Source organism: Oncorhynchus nerka, unplaced genomic scaffold (genome assembly GCF_034236695.1).
Source record: "Oncorhynchus nerka isolate Pitt River unplaced genomic scaffold, Oner_Uvic_2.0 unplaced_scaffold_3944, whole genome shotgun sequence".
Lineage (NCBI taxonomy): Eukaryota > Metazoa > Chordata > Actinopteri > Salmoniformes > Salmonidae > Oncorhynchus > Oncorhynchus nerka.
In genome coordinates this window covers 1-18943 of record NW_027037353.1, presented here as the reverse complement: position 1 = coordinate 18943, position 18943 = coordinate 1, and the positions used below count along the sequence as shown (strand labels likewise).

The 18943-nt window shown below is 45.3% G+C and overlaps 1 protein-coding gene, 1 long non-coding RNA gene and 1 pseudogene across 2 annotated transcripts; 2 read left to right on the top strand and 1 right to left on the bottom strand.

The window, feature by feature from the left end:
- Positions 1-591: 591 nt before the first annotated feature.
- Positions 592-2458, top strand: LOC135566627 (uncharacterized). The gene is made up of 2 exons (XR_010462144.1): positions 592-1728; positions 1906-2458. It is a non-coding gene; the product is annotated as an uncharacterized LOC135566627 (long non-coding RNA).
- Positions 2459-5565: 3107 nt separating this feature from the next.
- Positions 5566-14794, top strand: LOC115123078 (protein unc-50 homolog). The gene is given in 12 exon segments (XM_065014298.1): positions 5566-5684; positions 6330-6598; positions 13035-13066; positions 13068-13115; positions 13117-13152; positions 13197-13222; positions 13328-13362; positions 13365-13422; positions 13424-13464; positions 13548-13589; positions 13592-13657; positions 14395-14794. Coding segments are annotated over 12 exon segments (909 nt in total). The 3' UTR covers positions 14532-14794.
- Positions 14682-18931, bottom strand: LOC135566628 (pyrimidine-specific ribonucleoside hydrolase RihA-like; annotated as a pseudogene).
- Between the last annotated feature and the right edge of the window lie 12 nt (positions 18932-18943).

The following is an 18943-nucleotide window of genomic DNA, read 5'->3' as shown; positions in this document are numbered from 1 at the left end:
ATAATATGTCATTATTGGGACGGAGAAGCATTTTGTCTTCCTTTGGCTCTATACTCTATATATTTGGTCCCATATTCCTAGCATTCAATGACTACATAAATCTTGTGACTCTACAAATTTGCTGGATGCTTACATTTGTGTTTCAGATCATTTTGTGCCCAATAGAATTGAATGGTAAATCATGTATTGTGTCATTCTTGAGTCACTTTTATTGTATATAAGAATAGAATATGTTTCTAAACACTTCTATATTAAAGTGGATGCTACCATGATTACTGATCATCCGGAATGAATCGTGAATAAGTAAGAAAGTTCCAGATGCACAAATATCCTACCCCCAAGACATGCTAACCTCTCACCATTACATTTTTGGGGGGTATAATATTTGTGCATCTGTAACTTTCTCACTCATCATTATTGATGATTCATTCAGCATTATCCATATATCATGGTAGCATCCACATTCAATGTAGAAGTGTTTAGAAACATATTCTATTCTTATTTTCAATAAACGTGACTCAATACATTTTTTACCATTCATTTATATTGGGCACAAAATAATCTGAAACACTACCAAAACTAAACAGAAAATGTACAAATGTGCAGTCACAAGCTTGATGTAGTCATTGCGTGCTATGAATATGGGACCAAATACTTAACTTTTTACTACTTTAATACGCATAAGTGAATTTGTCCCAATACTTTCGCTCACCTAAAATGGGGGGACTATGAACAAAAACTGCTGTCATTTCTAAACGGTTCACCTGATATGGATGAAAATACCCTCAAATTAAAGCTGACAGTCTGTACTTTAACCTCAGAGTCATTGTTTAATTTCAAATCCAACATTTGGAGTATAGAACCAAAAGAAGAAAACATGCTTCACGGTCCAAATAATTACAGGGGCACTGTTTGTAATAAGATCTCTGTTTCACCTCAATCATAATATTGCCAATATCGACCAAACCAAATGAACCACAGAATAAATGAAGATGATCTGATTAAATATTGGATTCACAACTCCAGTCATCAAACATCACAGTATCTTTTAAATACACTTTAAATAAAGTTTGACTTGATTTCAACAATGTCACCCATTGTTCCTCAGACAAAGGCCCATCCTCCAGACCTGCTCTGGGGCTCCCAAGAGGGGCTGAGACCCCTGGGTCTAATGGGTCAGCTGGATCGGAACCTGTCTGGATGTCCATGGCCCGGGAAAAGACCAGGAGTCTCCAACAGCATCTCAGTCCAGAGACAGAGGCTGGGACAGGGAGGACAGGGGGGACAACAACGCCCCAGTACACCACATCACCATGGCCAGCTCCAACCCCAGCCCCACAGCCGAGATTACAACCAACAGCTCAGCCATCAACACAACCTCCATCACAATCACAGCCAAGCACAAAAACAGCCTCGCAAAAACAAACATCAGCCCCAGTGGTACAATCAGCATCTCAACCAATACCAAGCAGTAGACCAATCCTACAGGAAATGCATCTGACAGCTAAACTCAAAACATTGCCTTCAGATCAGCCTAACACACAAACAGCATCGCAACCGACACCACAAGGAACAGCTCAACAGCTGACACAACCGTCCTCCCAACCTCACATGCCAACCAGACCAACTTTACGAGGAGCGTCTGAGAGATCCTCCACGTCTCTGAAGAGAGCTGAGAAGATGCCTGTGGAGAAATGGACAGAAAGAGCGCTCCCGACTGGGACTATGGTAAATATTTGACTGTGCCCCCCCCCCCCCCCCCCCACTAGGGTCAGACGTTTTTCCTGGTCAGTTCACATGGTGAGGTAAAACAACTGACTCAAACAGAGTAAGTCTTCATTTTGTAACTAAGATGTAATGTGGCCAGTTTAGTTAGTAATATGTCATCTCTGTATTTTATCTTAGGAGGAATCTAACAATGGTCAAATTGAGATTCACATCGCAAATCCTGAGATACCTTCTTCTTCATCATCATCATCATCCTCATTGTCACACCGGAGTCAGCCATCCTGGATGGAACTTGCCAAGAGGAAATCTCTGGCCTGGAGTGACAAGACTATGGACTAAGAGAAATGCACACGCGTGCGTGTGTGTGTTTGAGGGAGGTAAAGATGTTCCTAAAGAGAGTAAGAAGAAGACTGAAATAAAATAATGATTTGTTGCTGACTGTATTATTTGAACCTACTGGCTTCAGAGTTTAAAACCTCTTTCCCTTTACTGTGCCTTACTCTTCTAACCATTACATTTTTAAAATTACTTATATTTCACATCGGCCAGACTGATGCTAAACTACTGCGTATAACAACACTAAACCAAGAGGTCTGGACTTTTATGGCAAGAGGGCATACTCTTGTTTGTTGCTGGTTCAAACTCCGATTCAGTTTTTTCACTGCTTTTGACATATCACTCCATGCTTGATCCCTGTTGTCTGGAATAAATATATATACTGTCAATTGTATTCTGACTAGTTTGAATTGTGTGGGCTCAATCAACCATCAATAAGGTATTATCAACCACAATGGGGCTGCCTCATCAATGGGGCCACCGTGAAAATGGTCAATAACTACAAATTCCTTGACGTACATATCTCAGAGAATCTGAAATGGTCTAACCACACGAACACCATAGTGAAGAAGGCACGACAGAGATTCTTCAACTTCAGTATGCTGAAGAAATTCACCCTGTCCCCGAGGGCCCTCACAGTGTTCTACAGGAGCACCATCGAGAGCATACTGTCAGGCTGCATCACAGCCTGTTACGGCAACTCCACCGCCGCGGACTGCAAGACTCTTCATAGGTTGATACGTGCAGCCGAACGCACCATTGGGTGCACAGTGTATGCTCTACAGAGCACCTAAACTCAGCAAAAAAGAAACGTCCTCTCACTGTCAACTGCGTTTATTTTCAGCAAACTTAACATGTGCAAATATTTGTATGAACATAAGATTCAACAACTGAGACATAAACTGAACAAGTTCCACAGACATGTGACTAACAGAAATGGAATAATGTGTTCCTGAACAAAAGGGGGTCAAAATCAAAAGTAACAGTATCTGGTGTGGCCACCAGCTGCATTAAGTACTGCAGCGCATCTCCTCCTCATGGACTGCACCAGATTTGCCCGTTCTTGCTGTGAGATGTTACCCCACTCTTCCACCAAGGCACCTGCAAGTTGACTGACATTTCTGGGGGGAATGGCCCTAGCCCTCACCCTCCGATCCAACAGGTCCCAGACGTGCTCAATGGGATTGAGATCCGCGCTGTTCGCTGGGCATGGCAGAACACTGACATTCCTGTCTTGCAGGAAATCACACTCTGGTGGTGGCATTGTCATGCTGGAGGGTCATGTCAGGATGAGCCTGCAGGAAGGGTACTACATGAGGGAGGAGGATGTCTTCCCCGTAATGCACAGCGTTGAGATTGCCTGCAATGACAACAAGCTCAGTCTGATGATGTTGTGACACACTCCCCCAGACCATTTTTTTCACCTTTATTTAACCAGGTAGGCAAGTTCTCATTTTACAATTGCGACCTGGCCAAGATAAAGCAAAGCAGTTCGACACATTCAACAACACAGAGTTACACATGGAGTAAAACAAACAGTCAATAATACAGTAGAAAAATAAGTCTATATACAACGTGAGCAAATGAGCTGAGATAAAGGAGGTAAAGGCAAAAAAGACCATGGTGGCAAAGTAAATACAATATAGCAAGTAAAACACTGGAATGGTTGATTTGCAGTGGAATAATGTGCAAAGTAGAGATAGAAATAATGGGGTGCAAAGGAGCAAAATAAATAAATAAATACAGTAGGGAAAGAGGTAGTTGTTTGGGCTAAATTATAGATGGGCTATGTACAGGTGCAGTAATCTGTGAGCTGCGACGACAGCTGGTGCTTAAAGCAAGTGAGGGAGATAAGTGTTTCCAGTTTCAGAGATTTTTGTAGTTCGTCAGTCATTGCGCAGAGAACTGAGGGAGAGGTGCCAAAGGAAGAATTGGTTTTGGGTGACCAGAGAGATATACTCTGTATTGGAGCGCTGCTACAGGTGGGTGCTGCTATGGTGACCAGCGAGCTGAGATAAGGGGGGGACTTTACTTTAGCAGGGTCTTATAGATGACCTGGAGCCAGTGGGTTTGGCTTACCTAGTATGAAGTGAGGGGCCAGCCAACAAGAGCGACAGGTCGCAGTGGTGGGTAGTATGGCGCGGCTTTGGTGACAAAACGATGACGGACCTCCACCTCCAAATTGATCCCGCCTCCAGAGTACGAGGCCTGAGTGCTCATTCCTTCAACTATAACGCCAATCCATCATCACCCTGGTGAGCCAAAACCGCCACTCATCAGTGAAGAGCACTTTTTGCCAGTCCTGTCTGGTCCAGCGATGGTGGGTTTGTGCCCATAGGCGATGTTGTTGCCCGTGATGTCTTGTGAGGATCTGCCTTACAACAGGCCTACAAGCCCTCAGTCCAGCCTCTCTCAGCCTATTGCGAACAGTCTGAGCACTGATGGAAGGATTGTGTGTTCCTGGTGTAACTCGGGCAGCTATTTTTGCCATCCTGTACCTGTCCCGCAGGGGTGTGATGTTCGGGGTCTGCCTCTGCGAGGACGATCTGCTGTCCGTCCTGTCTCCCCTGTAGTGCTGTCTTAGGTGTCTCACAGTACGGACATAGCAATTTATTGCCCTGGCCACATCTGCAGTCCTCATGCCTCTTGCAGCATGCCTAAGGCACGTTCACACAGATGAGCAGGGACCCAGGGCATCTTTCTTTTGGTGTTTTTCAGAGTCAGTAGAAAGGCCTTCTTAGTGTTCTAAGTTTTCTCATATCTGTGACCTTAATTGCCTACCGGCCTGTAAGCTGTTAGTGTCTTAACTAATTGCCCCACAGAGGCATGTTCATGAATTGTTTATGGTTAATTGAACAAGCATGAAAAACAGTGTTTAAACCCTTTACAATGAAGATCTTTGAAGTTAGTTATATACGAATTATCTTTGAAAGACAGGGTCCTGAAAAAGGGAAGTTTCTTTTTTTGCTGAGTTTACAAGACCAGGTGTCGCAGAAATGCCAAGAAGATCATCAGGGAGCCCAGCCACCCAAGCCATGCCCTGTTCTCCCTGCTTCAATCACTTAGAAGTGGGCAGCACAGGAGCATCATGGCAAAAACTGAAAGACTGGCCAATAGTTTCTACCCTCAGACCATCAGACTACCTGAATAGCCACCACTAGTCAGCTACCTGCACCCGCTCCCGCTCCCCCTGCTACTCCACCTATGGACATTCGCCCCACCCCCCAGTACTCCACCCATCGACATTTTCTGCATGTCAAAGCCAAAGATTTTCACTCACACCTGCAACCCTGTACATGTGACTAATAAACACTCTGAATCACCTATGCTATACTGCTTTCACACGCATATTCATTATACTGTCCGTTTAATTTAAAAACACATGCAAAAATCCATATCTATTCTTTTATTTTGGCTATGTCAGAGGGGAGTGGTGTTATGTTATGATAGATTGTACTACAACAAAGCTAGTTTAATTTAGTTTTGACTACAATTCCCAAGATGCAATGTCTAAGCGCCTCTTGGTCACTTACCGGAAGTTTCTACATGTTCAGTTGTCCGGAAGAGCAATTTTTTACTGAGGAAAAGGAACATTCTTCTAAAAATAGGAGGTTCAGTAGGTACGTTTATTCCAACATTCTTATCTCTGTTTGCAACTAAACCATACATTATGTTGTAGTCTTGTCTAACGTGCTACTAATGCCAGACAATTCCATGTCCATCAAAGGGTCTATGCCACCGACCTAACGTCAGCTAGCCATAGCTAGCTACTTTGTTTAGTCTTACGTTTTGATACTCGCTGGCACAAATTACTTTAGTTTAAACAATATTGTTGGCAGGGAAACCCACAGTTTGCCAGCTGACGTTAGCTTTCAATAGCCATCTAGCTAGCTGCTACTAGTCTGTTAGCCTGGCATGTCAACAAAAAGCACAGTATATCACACTATCTGTCGTGACTGCTGGAGTGTGTTACAGACATATCAGATAGCTAGTAAGATGTCTAAACTAAACTACCGCAGACAGACTGACAGGATGGACGACGTCATTTAGGAAATAATCAATGTGACTGTTGCAATGACTTAATGTAATTGCATGGTAAAAGTCAATATTGTACAGGTTCTTTGATGTTGACATAAGCTGACAGTACTGTGTCACCAGGTGAGCCCTATGCAGGGAGAAAAAGAAGACTGCACCTCCACTGTAAATCAAATTCTGTATATCTATGGCTCTGATTTGGTCATCGTGATGCTTCCTGTGTTTCCCAGCACTATGTTACCGACCACCTCGCCGCAGAACGGAAGCCTGAGTGCCCGCGATGCGGCACGCCACACAGCGGGCGCCAAGCGCTACAAATACCTGAGGAGGCTGCTGCACTTCAAAGCCATGGACTTTGAGTTTGCTGTGTGGCAGATGCTCTACCTGTTCACCTCCCCACAGAGAGTGTATCGTAACTTCCACTACAGGAAGCAGACCAAGGACCAGTGGGCCAGAGACGACCCTGCCTTCCTGGTGTTACTCAGCATCTGGCTCTGTGGTCAGTATCTTGGGTGTTTTTCACAGCAGTCGATCTTTAACAATCACCTTGCCCTTTTTGAACAAGTGTGCTTTATAAAAACAAGGAGCGGTCGCATCTGCACTCGGTCCGCAGGTAGTATTACATTTCATTACATTTCATTATAGTACAACGGCTTGATTTGTCTAATCTTAGCAATTTCTTCTTAGCTAGCTACACAGCCGTCTTTGTATCATAGATAATTGCGTAATTATCGTATTTCGTCGTCCTAACGCAGTCTACACTGCCCTGCAGCTAGCCAGCTAGCTAACGTCCACCGTTAGCTAGTCCACCGTCTACCGATTAGCAGCACAACTATTACACTCAACTGAACGACTTGATTAGTGTAGTGTTAGCTAGCTACATAGTTGTCTTTGCTGTCTTCGTACCCAAGATAATTGTGTAGTTTAGAGTGTGTAGTTTTATGTCGTCCTTAACATAGGAGACTCTGCTAGCTAGCCAACAGCTAGCCAACGTCTACCGAACAGAACTTCTGCACTCAACAATCCGGTCGCATTTCGCTCGCTCCACAGGTAGTATCACATTTTTCATTTCATTTCATTACAGTACAACGGCTTGATTTGTTTGATCGTAGACAGCTAGCCAACGCTAGCCAGCTAGCCGTCTTTGTATCAAATATAATTGTGTAGTCTAGAGCGATTTCCTAGGTTAGCCAGCCAGCTATTGTCGTTCTTTTAACGCAACGTAACGTAATCAACACTGCTAGCTAGCCAGCTAGCCCCGAATAGCAGCACAGTAGAAACTATTACACTCAACGGAACGACTTGATTAGTGTAGTGTCAACAACCCAGCCAATGCCAACTAGCCTACTTAGTCAACAACGCAGCCTCTGCCAGCTAGCCTACTTCAGCAGTACTGTATCATTTTAATCATTTTAGTCAATAAGATTCTTGCTACGTAAGCTTAACTCTCTGAACACTCGTGACGTGTAGTCCACTTGTCATTCCAATCTCCTTTGCATTAGCGTAGCCTCTTGTGTAGCCTGTCAACTATGTGTCTGTCTATCCCTGTTCTCTCCTCTCTGCACAGACCATACAAACGCTCCACACCGCGTGGCCGCGGCCACCCTAATCTGGTGGTCCCAGCGCGCACGACCCACGTGGAGTTCCAGGTCTCCGGTAGCCTCTGGAACTGCCGATCTGCGGCCAACAAGGCAGAGTTCATCTCCGCCTATGTCTCCCTCCAGTCCCTCGACTTCTTGGCACTGACGGAAACATGGATCACCACAGACAACACTGCTACTCCTACTGCTCTCTCTTCGTCTGCCCACGTGTTCTCGCACACCCCGAGAGCTTCTGGTCAGCGGGGTGGTGGCACCGGGATCCTCATCTCTCCCAAGTGGTCATTCTCTCTTTCTCCCCTTACCCATCTGTCTATCGCCTCCTTTGAATTCCATGCTGTCACAGTTACCAGCCCTTTCAAGCTTAACATCCTTATCATTTATCGCCCTCCAGGTTCCCTCGGAGAGTTCATCAATGAGCTTGATGCCTTGATAAGCTCCTTTCCTGAGGACGGCTCACCTCTCACAGTTCTGGGCGACTTTAACCTCCCCACGCCTACCTTTGACTCATTCCTCTCTGCCTCCTTCTTTCCACTCCTCTCCTCTTTTGACCTCACCCTCTCACCTTCCCCCTACTCACAAGGCAGGAAATACGCTCGACCTCATCTTTACTAGATGCTGTTCTTCCACTAACCTCGTTGCAACTCCCCTCCAAGTCTCCGACCACTACCTTGTATCCTTTTCCCTCTCGCTCTCATCCAACACTTCCCACACTGCCCCTACTCGGATGGTATCGCGCCGTCCCAACCTTCGCTCTCTCTCCCCGCTACTCTCTCCTCTTCCATCCTATCATCTCTTCCCTCTGCTCAAACCTTCTCCAACCTATCTCCTGATTCTGCCTCCTCAACCCTCCTCTCCTCCCTTTCTGCATCCTTTGACTCTCTATGTCCCCTATTCTCCAGGCCGGCTCGGTCCTCCCCTCCCGCTCCGTGGCTCGACGACTCATTGCGAGCTCACAGAACAGGGCTCCGGGCAGCCGAGCGGAAATGGAGGAAAACTCGCCTCCCTGCGGACCTGACATCCTTTCACTCCCTCCTCTCTACATTTTCCTCTTCTCTCTCTGCTGCTAAAGCCACTTTCTACCACTCTAAATTCCAAGCATCTGCCTCTAACCCTAGGAAGCTCTTTGCAACCTTCTCCTCCCTCCTGAATCCTCCTCCCCCTCCCCCCTCCTCCCTCTCTGCAGATGACTTCGTCAACCATTTTGAAAAGAAGGTCGACGACATCCGATCCTCGTTTGCTAAGTCAAACGACACCGCTGGTTCTGCTCACACTGCCCTACCCTGTGCTCTGACCTCTTTCTCCCCTCTCTCTCCAGATGAAATCTCGCGTCTTGTGACGGCCGGCCGCCCTACAACCTGCCCGCTTGACCCTATCCCCTCCTCTCTTCTCCAGACCATTTCCGGAGACCTCCTCCCTTACCTCACCTCGCTCATCAACTCATCCCTGACCGCTGGCTACGTCCCTTCCGTCTTCAAGAGAGCGAGAGTTGCACCCCTTCTGAAAAAACCTACACTCGATCCCTCCGATGTCAACAACTACAGACCAGTATCCCTTCTTTCTTTTCTCTCCAAAACTCTTGAACGTGCCGTCCTTGGCCAGCTCTCCCGCTATCTCTCTCAGAATGACCTTCTTGATCCAAATCAGTCAGGTTTCAAGACTAGTCATTCAACTGAGACTGCTCTTCTCTGTATCACGGAGGCGCTCCGCACTGCTAAAGCTAACTCTCTCTCCTCTGCTCTCATCCTTCTAGACCTATCGGCTGCCTTCGATACTGTGAACCATCAGATCCTCCTCTCCACCCTCTCCGAGTTGGGCATCTCCGGCGCGGCCCACGCTTGGATTGCGTCCTACCTGACAGGTCGCTCCTACCAGGTGGCGTGGCGAGAATCCGTCTCCACACCACGTGCTCTCACCACTGGTGTCCCCCAGGGCTCTGTTCTAGGCCCTCTCCTATTCTCGCTATACACCAAGTCACTTGGCTCTGTCATAACCTCACATGGTCTCTCCTATCATTGCTATGCAGACGACACACAATTAATCTTCTCCTTTCCCCCTTCTGATGACCAGGTGGCGAATCGCATCTCTGCATGTCTGGCAGACATATCCGTGTGGATGACGGATCACCACCTCAAGCTGAACCTCGGCAAGACGGAGCTGCTCTTCCTCCCGGGGAAGGACTGCCCGTTCCATGATCTCGCCATCACGGTTGACAACTCCATTGTGTCCTCCTCCCAGAGCGCTAAGAACCTTGGCGTGATCCTGGACAACACCCTGTCGTTCTCAACTAACATCAAGGCGGTGGCCCGTTCCTGTAGGTTCATGCTCTACAACATCCGCAGAGTACGACCCTGCCTCACACAGGAAGCGGCGCAGGTCCTAATCCAGGCACTTGTCATCTCCCGTCTGGATTACTGCAACTCGCTGTTGGCTGGGCTCCCTGCCTGTGCCATTAAACCCCTACAACTCATCCAGAACGCCGCAGCCCGTCTGGTGTTCAACCTTCCCAAGTTCTCTCACGTCACCCCGCTCCTCCGCTCCCTCCACTGGCTTCCAGTTGAAGCTCGCATCCGCTACAAGACCATGGTGCTTGCCTACGGAGCTGTGAGGGGAACGGCACCTCAGTACCTCCAGGCTCTGATCAGGCCCTACACCCAAACAAGGGCACTGCGTTCATCCACCTCTGGCCTGCTCGCCTCCCTACCACTGAGGAAGTACAGTTCCCGCTCAGCCCAGTCAAAACTGTTCGCTGCTCTGGCCCCCCAATGGTGGAACAAACTCCCTCACGACGCCAGGACAGCGGAGTCAATCACCACCTTCCGGAGACACCTGAAACCCCACCTCTTTAAGGAATACCTAGGATAGGATAAAGTAATCCCTCTCACCCCCTCCCCTGAAAAGATTTAGATGCACTACTGTTCCACTGGAGGTCATAAGGTGAATGCACCAATTTGTAAGTCGCTCTGGATAAGAGCGTCTGCTAAATGACTTAAATGTAAATGTAAATGTAAATGAGTGGGAACTGTGTAGCAATAGTTTGACCACTAAAATAACTTTTAGCAATTTAGAGAAAGTATAAATATGCACAACCCAACAAAAAGCAAAGCACCTTTAAAGCATCATATTAAAGCTTTGACTAGAAATGAAACAGCAACAGAAATTATTAACAAACTCAAAATAGGATGCAATAAGGCTTTATTGTATAGGATGTATAGGATGCAATAAGGCTTTATTGTATGGGATGTATAGGATGCAATAAGGCTTTCTTGTATAGGATGTATAGGATGCAATACGGCTTTCTTGTATAGGATGTATAGGATGCAATAAGGCTTTATTGTATAGGATGTATAGGATGCAATAAGGCTTTATTGTATGGGATGTATAGGATGCAATAAGGCTTTCTTGTATAGGATGTATAAGATGCAATAAGGCTTTCTTGTATAGGATGTATAGGATGCAATAAGGCTTTATTGTATAGGATGTATAGGATGCAATAAGGCTTTCTTGTATAGGATGTATAGGATGCAATAAGGCTTTATTGTATAGGATGTATAGGATGCAATAAGGCTTTATTGTATGGGATGTATAGGATGTATAGGATGCAATAAGGCTTTATTGTATGGGATGTATAGGATGCAATAAGGCTTTATTGTATAGGATGTATAGGATGCAATAAGGCTTTCTTGTATAGGATGCAATAAGGCTTTATTGTATAGGATGTATAGGATGCAATAAGGCTTTCTTGTATAGGATGTATAGGATGCAATAAGGCTTTATTGTATAGGATGTATAGGATGCAATAAAGGCTTTATTGTATGGGATGTATAGGATGCAATAAGGCTTTCTTGTATAGGATGTATAGGATGCAATAAGGCTTTCTTGTATAGGATGTATAGGATGTAACCACCAATTAGACAGGAATGAATGTATCATTTGGAGTAGTTATGGGACCCTCTTTCCATTGACTTGGTCTCATCTCACATGTGATTAAAACAGATCAGAGACATAAAGAGTTTGTGATGAGACTGTGTAGTCTCAAGGAAATGTTTTGATGATCAGTTACTCCACATGCTCGGCAGGTAACCTAGTGGTTAGAGCGTTGGACTAGTAACCGGAAGGTTGCAAGATCGAATCCCCGAGCTGACGAGGTAAAAATCTGTCGTTCTGCCCCTGAACAAGACAGTTAACCCACTGTTCCTAGTCCGTCATTGAAAATAAGAATTTGTTCTAAACTGACTTGCCTAGTTAAATAAAGGTAAAATACATTTTTTTAAAAATGATGACTGAAAGAAGATTGGGAGCTGTTTTTGTTAGACTTACACAGTAAAATAAATAACAGACACTTAACACAGAGCTCCAGACAGTTTTACAACGGGTAACTAGCAATAGGCTGGTGCTGAATATCTCAAACGAAGAGCATCATTTTTGGGACAAATCACTCGCTCAATGCTAAACCTCGTTTAGATCTATTATTGAATGATGTGGCTATTGATCAAGTTGAGATGAAACTGCTGGGTGTAACCCTAGATAGCAAGCTGTCATGGTCAAAACATATAGACTAGATGGTTGCTTAAATGGGAAGAGGTCTGACCGCGATAGGGCGTTGCTCAGCCTTTTGACATCTGTCGTCCAGACTGGTCCAACAGGCTCTAGTTTTGGAGCACCTGGAATACTGCCCGGTTGTGGCAAAGAAGGACATGGGTCAGTTGCAGTTGGCCCAGAACAAAGCAGCCCGTATCTCACTTGGAGAGAATGTCAGTAACATGCATGTCGGTCTCCTTTCAAAGTTGAGGAGAGATTGACTGCATCACTATTGGTCTTTGTAAGAGTATTGATGTGATGAAGGTACCAAACTGTCTGTTCAAGCAGTTGGTACACAGTTTGGACACTAACCGGTACAAAACAAGACATGCAAACAGAGGTCTCTTCACAGTCCCCAGGTCCAGAACAGAGGCTGGAAACACAGTATTAAATAGAGCCATGGCAGCATGGAACTCTCTGCCACCCCAGGTAACTCAAGCTAGAAATAAAACCAGATAATAGCACACCTACTTACTGCACAAGGGGACTGTGAAGAGAAACAGCCATTTTATATATCTTGTATTGCAACACTGAATGTATTAGACCTAGATATTGTATGTACTGATATGTAAACTGTGTCATTTTAAATACATGCCTTTCAGTCTTAACTATACATTGTCATGTTTATGTGGACCCCAGGAAGAGGAGCTGATGCTTTTCAGCAGCTCATTTGGGATCCTAATAAATAACAATATTATCATCTTTTGCTTTTGTCCTGTGGCTGTGGTTGACACGGTCTCGTCCTCTGTGTGCCAATTATCACAGTGGGCTTTGGGCTGGTGCTGGACATTGAGCTGTGTGGAACTCTGGAAGCTGCTGCTGTGGGTGGTGTTCATGAGACTGCATCAGCGTGAGCCTGCTCATCTCCACTCATGTGGGTGGAGTTGGTTACAGAAGGCTAGATGGAATGGCTGGAAGCATCATATTGTGTGTATGTCTATCTGGTCCCTTCAGATACTGAGTAGAGAGTTGTCTTCAGGCTGTTTAAATGTTGAGTCCTTCCCCAGGCTCTTCTAAAGGCCCTTTCCTGTCCGTGCTGTATCCCCCAGGTTCATCACCAATAAGTACCTACTGAAACTTGCCCAGTGGACTATGATGTAGAGTGGGAGCTACGCCTTGGTGTGCATCTCAATGCCTTCTACCCTGCTTGTCATCCTGCACTTCCTACAGCTCTTCTTTATAAACCGTGAGTGCAAGGCTTGTTATTACACATTTCTAACATGTTACGGTGTTATTTGTTATGTGTCTGATCTCTGCTGTTTGTTTCAGATATCATTGAAGTGATAAACTCAGACTGGTTCCTGGGGTACTTTGGGGGAACAGTCTGTGGCTGGCAACCATCAGCTACTATCTATACATTACATTCCTGGGATACAACGGTGAGGCCCCTATAACAGTTTTATCAAAGATTTTTTTATAACTAAACCAAGATAGACCACAGCCTGTCTTTTCCAATGGGAACAAATGAGTCGCAAATGGGCAGAACAAGCAAGGAGGTGGGCATGTCCAAGCACAGCTAGCAAGATCCTATTGACGCGTTCTTGCAAACCTGCTCTTAAGTGTCCATGTGCTATAACTCAATTCGCCTTTGCCTCCTTCTAAACAATGTGTTTTTTTTAAGACTTTGCCAAGGGTAAAGCCTTTACAAAGACTTAGTCCACTCTGTTCATAACAGATTCTAGTTTTGGGAACAGAAAACTGTATTGAGATCAAATGTTTCAAAACTTGCAGAATGTCGGTCATCCTTCCTCTGCTGGCCACTGGGCTTTATTTTACATTCCAGTCATTTAGCAGATGCTATTATCCAGAGCGATTACAGGGGCAATTAGGGTTAAGTGCCTTGCTCAAGGGCACAGACAGATTTCCCCCACCTAATCGGCTCAGGGATTCAAACCAGGGCCCTTTCGGTTACTGGCCCAATGCTCTTAACCACTAGGCTACCTGACGCTTCCGCTCACTGCCATATTTGGTAGTGAGTGGAAATGACAAGCGGATGCTACACATTTGTTCTGTGGTTTTATTCACCTTTAAGGGGGTGAAACCATCAGACCCTCTAACAATGGTTACGTCTACCAACTGTATATTTACTCCAGTTCCTCTCTCGCTGTCCCCTCAGCATTGCCCCAACTGCAGAACACAGTGGTTCTGCTCTACCCCTTCGCCCTGCTAGTTCTCCTCTACATCCTCTCTCTCTCCCTGGGATGGAACTTCACCAAGGGCCTCTGCTGGTTCTACAAGTACCGCGTCCAGTAGACACTAGCCAGGACCAGAGCCCACAGACAGTCAGGTGGCTCTGAGGACTCATGGACAATGTTTTCATTCTGGAATGTGATTGGATGGGGTGATGCAGTTTTGTATACTTTGTAAATAATACTTTGGCTGTAAGATACAAATTGTGGTTTGTTTTTATTTTAAACATGACGTAATGAAAAGTGGTGAATTTGTATTTGAATTGGACTAAGGGGCGTTTCTCTGAGTACATTCCTGGGCACTTTCAATAAAGAGGCTTTACTTCATCCCCCTTTTCATTAACAGGAAAGAAATGCAATCTAAAACAACTGATAACATCACTCATGGACATTTGCTGTTGACCTCATAATATATATAGTAAGACATCGGGAAATAAATAATCTACAGTTAAAGTAAAATGGTGATTCAAAACAGACACATCCACCACCACAAACTGTCTCCCTGTACAAAACTCATTACGAAGAGTGGAATTTGAGCCCTCCCCTATAATTTTGTAAAAATAAACAATTGAAAGCAATATGGGACAGCGGTATCAGTGTAGTTCCCTTATTACTTCAGTGAGTCCATCAAGCTCTCCAGGTCAACTGTCCTCATGACGACAACTTGGTGCTCCTTCTCCAGGACTCCCAGCTTGTCCAGGACCATCATGCCCCGGGTGTAGGTCCCCTGAAGCTCCACGGTAACCGCCACCGGCTCAAGACACCCACACGAAGCTGCCATGGCGGGCCTTGTCTGCACGACACAAAACCCGGGCCAGCAGTCATCTCCCCGTTGGTAGCGAGCACAAGTGGCCACGGTGTCCATTGTGTGTTTGAAGATGCTCTTCATGAAGTGGGCCTTGTCTGAGTCCTGGGCCAGCCAGTTGTCACAGAATGACTGCAGGGTGCAGATTAGAGAATTGGGTTTGGAGAAAAGACTAATCAATTTGCTCAAACAAAATCATATATAATATCTTTCCTTAAAAAAGGCTGCAAGTGATATTTAGAGTGAACTACATTACTGGTAGCCAGTGGATGCATCTCAGCCATTGAAAGTGGCCACCCTCTCACTTGTCTCATTTTCCTCCCATCTGCTCTGATGTGAGAGCTGGACCAGTGCTTACAATAAGCATGGTAGTGGGTGAGCCTTTATTTAGTCTTATGAGGTAGATGACCAGAACCTGTGGTCTTACCCATGGTGCGCTTGTTCTCACAGCAGAACTCCCAGGTAGGTTGGACAGAAGAAGCGGTTCAGGACGATGTAAAAGCAGCCTCCGGGTCGGCAGCAAAGTTGAACTCTGCACACACGGTGGTGTTCCCCCTCGCTGCAAACACAAATAACAATATCCAGAAACAACGTAACATCCTACCAGGTCAATTGACTGTATGACAAAGTATTTTTTAAGTCACTAGGCAAATGTAAATTACATTAAAGACACAAAGCCCTCACAGTCAGTGTTGCCTCCCATGATGAAGAGACCTGCGTTTCTGAGGGAGGTGGGGTCAATCTTCACTGCAAGGGCCAGGTTGGTCAACGGGCCATTGCTACCAAGGCACACACCTAGACAGAGAAACACAGTCAATCCAGACATCTACTATGAAGGGGAAAAAACACCCTTAACACCTTGGCAGCAAAGCACTAGACCTCATTATAAACTGGTCCTGAAAATCTCAAACTATGAGCATTTGGTACAAACCATTCATTAAGTGCTGAACCTCAGCTGAATCTGATAATAAATGGTGTGGCTGTTAAACATGTTGAGACTAAATTACTTGGAGTTACCTTAGATTGTAAACTGTCATGGTCAAAGAAATAGATGAAATGGTTATAAAGATGCTGTGTAAGTTGACTATGCAAACAATAAAGATGGGGAGAGGTCTAGCCGCGATAAAGAGATGCTCTGCTCTTTTGACACCACTCCAAAATGCCATTTCTGCTCTAGTTTTGTCTAGTCTTAATTATCGTCCAGCCGTGTGGTCAATGTAACACCGAGGGAAGGCCACAAGTAAGCTGCGTTGGCCCAGAACAAAGGCTGTAGCACGTTTTACTCTTCATTGTAATCAGAGGGCTGATATAAATACTATACTTAACAGTCTCTCTTGGCTAAGAGTTGAGACTGATGGCATCATATCTTTTAAGAAACAATGTGTTGAAAATCCCAACAGTTTGCATAGTCAACTTACACAGCTCTGACACACACACTTATCCCACCAAACATGACACCAGGGGTCTTTTCATAGTCCCCAAATCCAGAACGAATTCAAGAAAACGTACAGTATTATATTGAGCCCTTATTGCATGGAACTTCCTTCCATCTCATATTGCTCAAATAGACAGCAAACCTGGTTTCAAAACCAAAGCAACACCTCACAACACAACACCTCTCCCCTATTTAACCTGGATAGTTTGTGTGTATGCATTGATATGTAGGCTACGTGTGTGTGCTGTTTTAAAAATGTATGTAGTTCTGTCCTTGAGCTGTTCTTGTCTATTAATGTTCTGTATTATGTTTCATGTGGACCCCAGGAAGAGTAGCCGCTGTTTTTGCAATAGCTAATGGGGATCCTAGTAAAATACCTTCTTGTTTGGATTCCCCAATGCAAAGACATTTCTCATAGATCTAGGGGTGCTGGGGTTTGGTTTTAGCCTAGGAACCTAACCCTTCTGTTACTGACCTCTCCAGGGTTCTCATTGACCAGCCTGATGATGGCTTCCACAGCCCCTTCGGTCTGCAGCAGCTCCAGGCCCGGGGCATCTGGGTCAGGGCGTCCCCAGCCCATCCTGCCCTTGGAAGGAGCCTGCCGACAGGGGGTGGCCCATCAGAGGCTCCGCAGCGCCACCGAACACTGGGATCTAACGCAACACAGTCGATATAATACATACTGACGTTAGTCTATAATAGAATATAAGCTTACCACCAAAATGGTATGATCGTTACAAATCAAATGGTTGTTTAATGAAGTGAGCAGTCTTTCCACCAGGCCTACCTCAAGTCTCTGGCAGACCTTGACGACTCGCAGTGTGTTCCTGCAGGAGTTTTCCAGGGAGGCGTTGCCGCTTACGCAGGTGATCCCCAGGACCTCCACGTTGGGGGCTGCGAGAGCCATCATGATGGCCAGAGCGTCATCCACCCCCGTGTCCACGTCAAGCACCAGTTTCTTATCGGACCCCCTTGGATCCTTGAACGCTTAGAGGTGCAATCAACGACAGTCAGAACAGCAGTAACATTAAATGGGACATTACACTCCAAAATCTAAGTTCGTCAACAATTTCTTTACCAGCAAAATTGTGCTTGACGATAGTTTGACTGTCGTTGCCGACGCATCTTCTTTGAAAGACTAAAAGCATGTCTGCTACACCTCGCCATGCACCTTTATATCGGAATGAATGGAGAAGACACACAGTATAGGAATTGAATCATAAGTAATCAGGCCGAGTACAGCAGCCGTAAAGAATATCTGATATTGCCTATATGGAAACCCTATGTGTAACCCTGCCAGCTATACATGTGTGTGTGTTGGAACGGGCTTCTCAACGCATTTTTTTCAAATTGACTGGGCCAACGTTCTGCACATAGAAATATAATTATATTTCTAATGGTTCTGTGCTACGCGAAACCCACGGACAAATGTCCTGCGCACGTAGGTGGATACACAGGTCAAAAGATTGGTAAACTGTAGCCTGATATTACCAAGCTGATTAGCACTGGAGTCCACGTAGCGAACCGGATTGTAAGCCCACGAGACTTCTGGGCGGTTGTTCGAGGTCAGGTAAAATAAACAACCACCACTACGCCGCTGTATGTGAGGGTGTAACATCCCCAACGTTGTGGCAACGTAATGGCAATGTACCGTCCTTAACATGTTCTCTTAGCTTTGTGTCAGTGTCCATCACCATTCGAATCCCTTTGCTCACCTCTTGTTTCTTTCGCTCACATTTTGGAGGACAGTTCATTGTCGCTGCAATGTTGTGAATGTCCTTCGGTAGGATGACTTTGCTCTTCGATCACCAATCTTTTGTTGCCATCGTACTTTGTCAGCAATTCGGGAACACTTGGCGCGTTCAGCCGGACATAGTTGTCTCCTCTTGGGGTAGTGCTTGAATGCAGCCTGTACAAGAACATTAATTTATACATGTGTGAACAACCATCAACCAGTAATTGTTATGTGATAGTCCTAGTGTATTTTATCATAACAGTAAGACTATAAAATGTATCATGGTATTGCCATCTGGAATTGAACCCATTATGTTGACCACTCACCTCACTGACTTCATGGTTGTCTATTTTAACCATTTCCTTTACAACTAATCTCTCTCCATCCTCTGAAGTTTTGACTTTGATTAAAGCTGGGCATCCAACCCTGCAGGTACTGTAGAGACAACGAGCCTACTTTAACATTGTTCGAACAATGTAAAACGAAATACATTTCTAATTA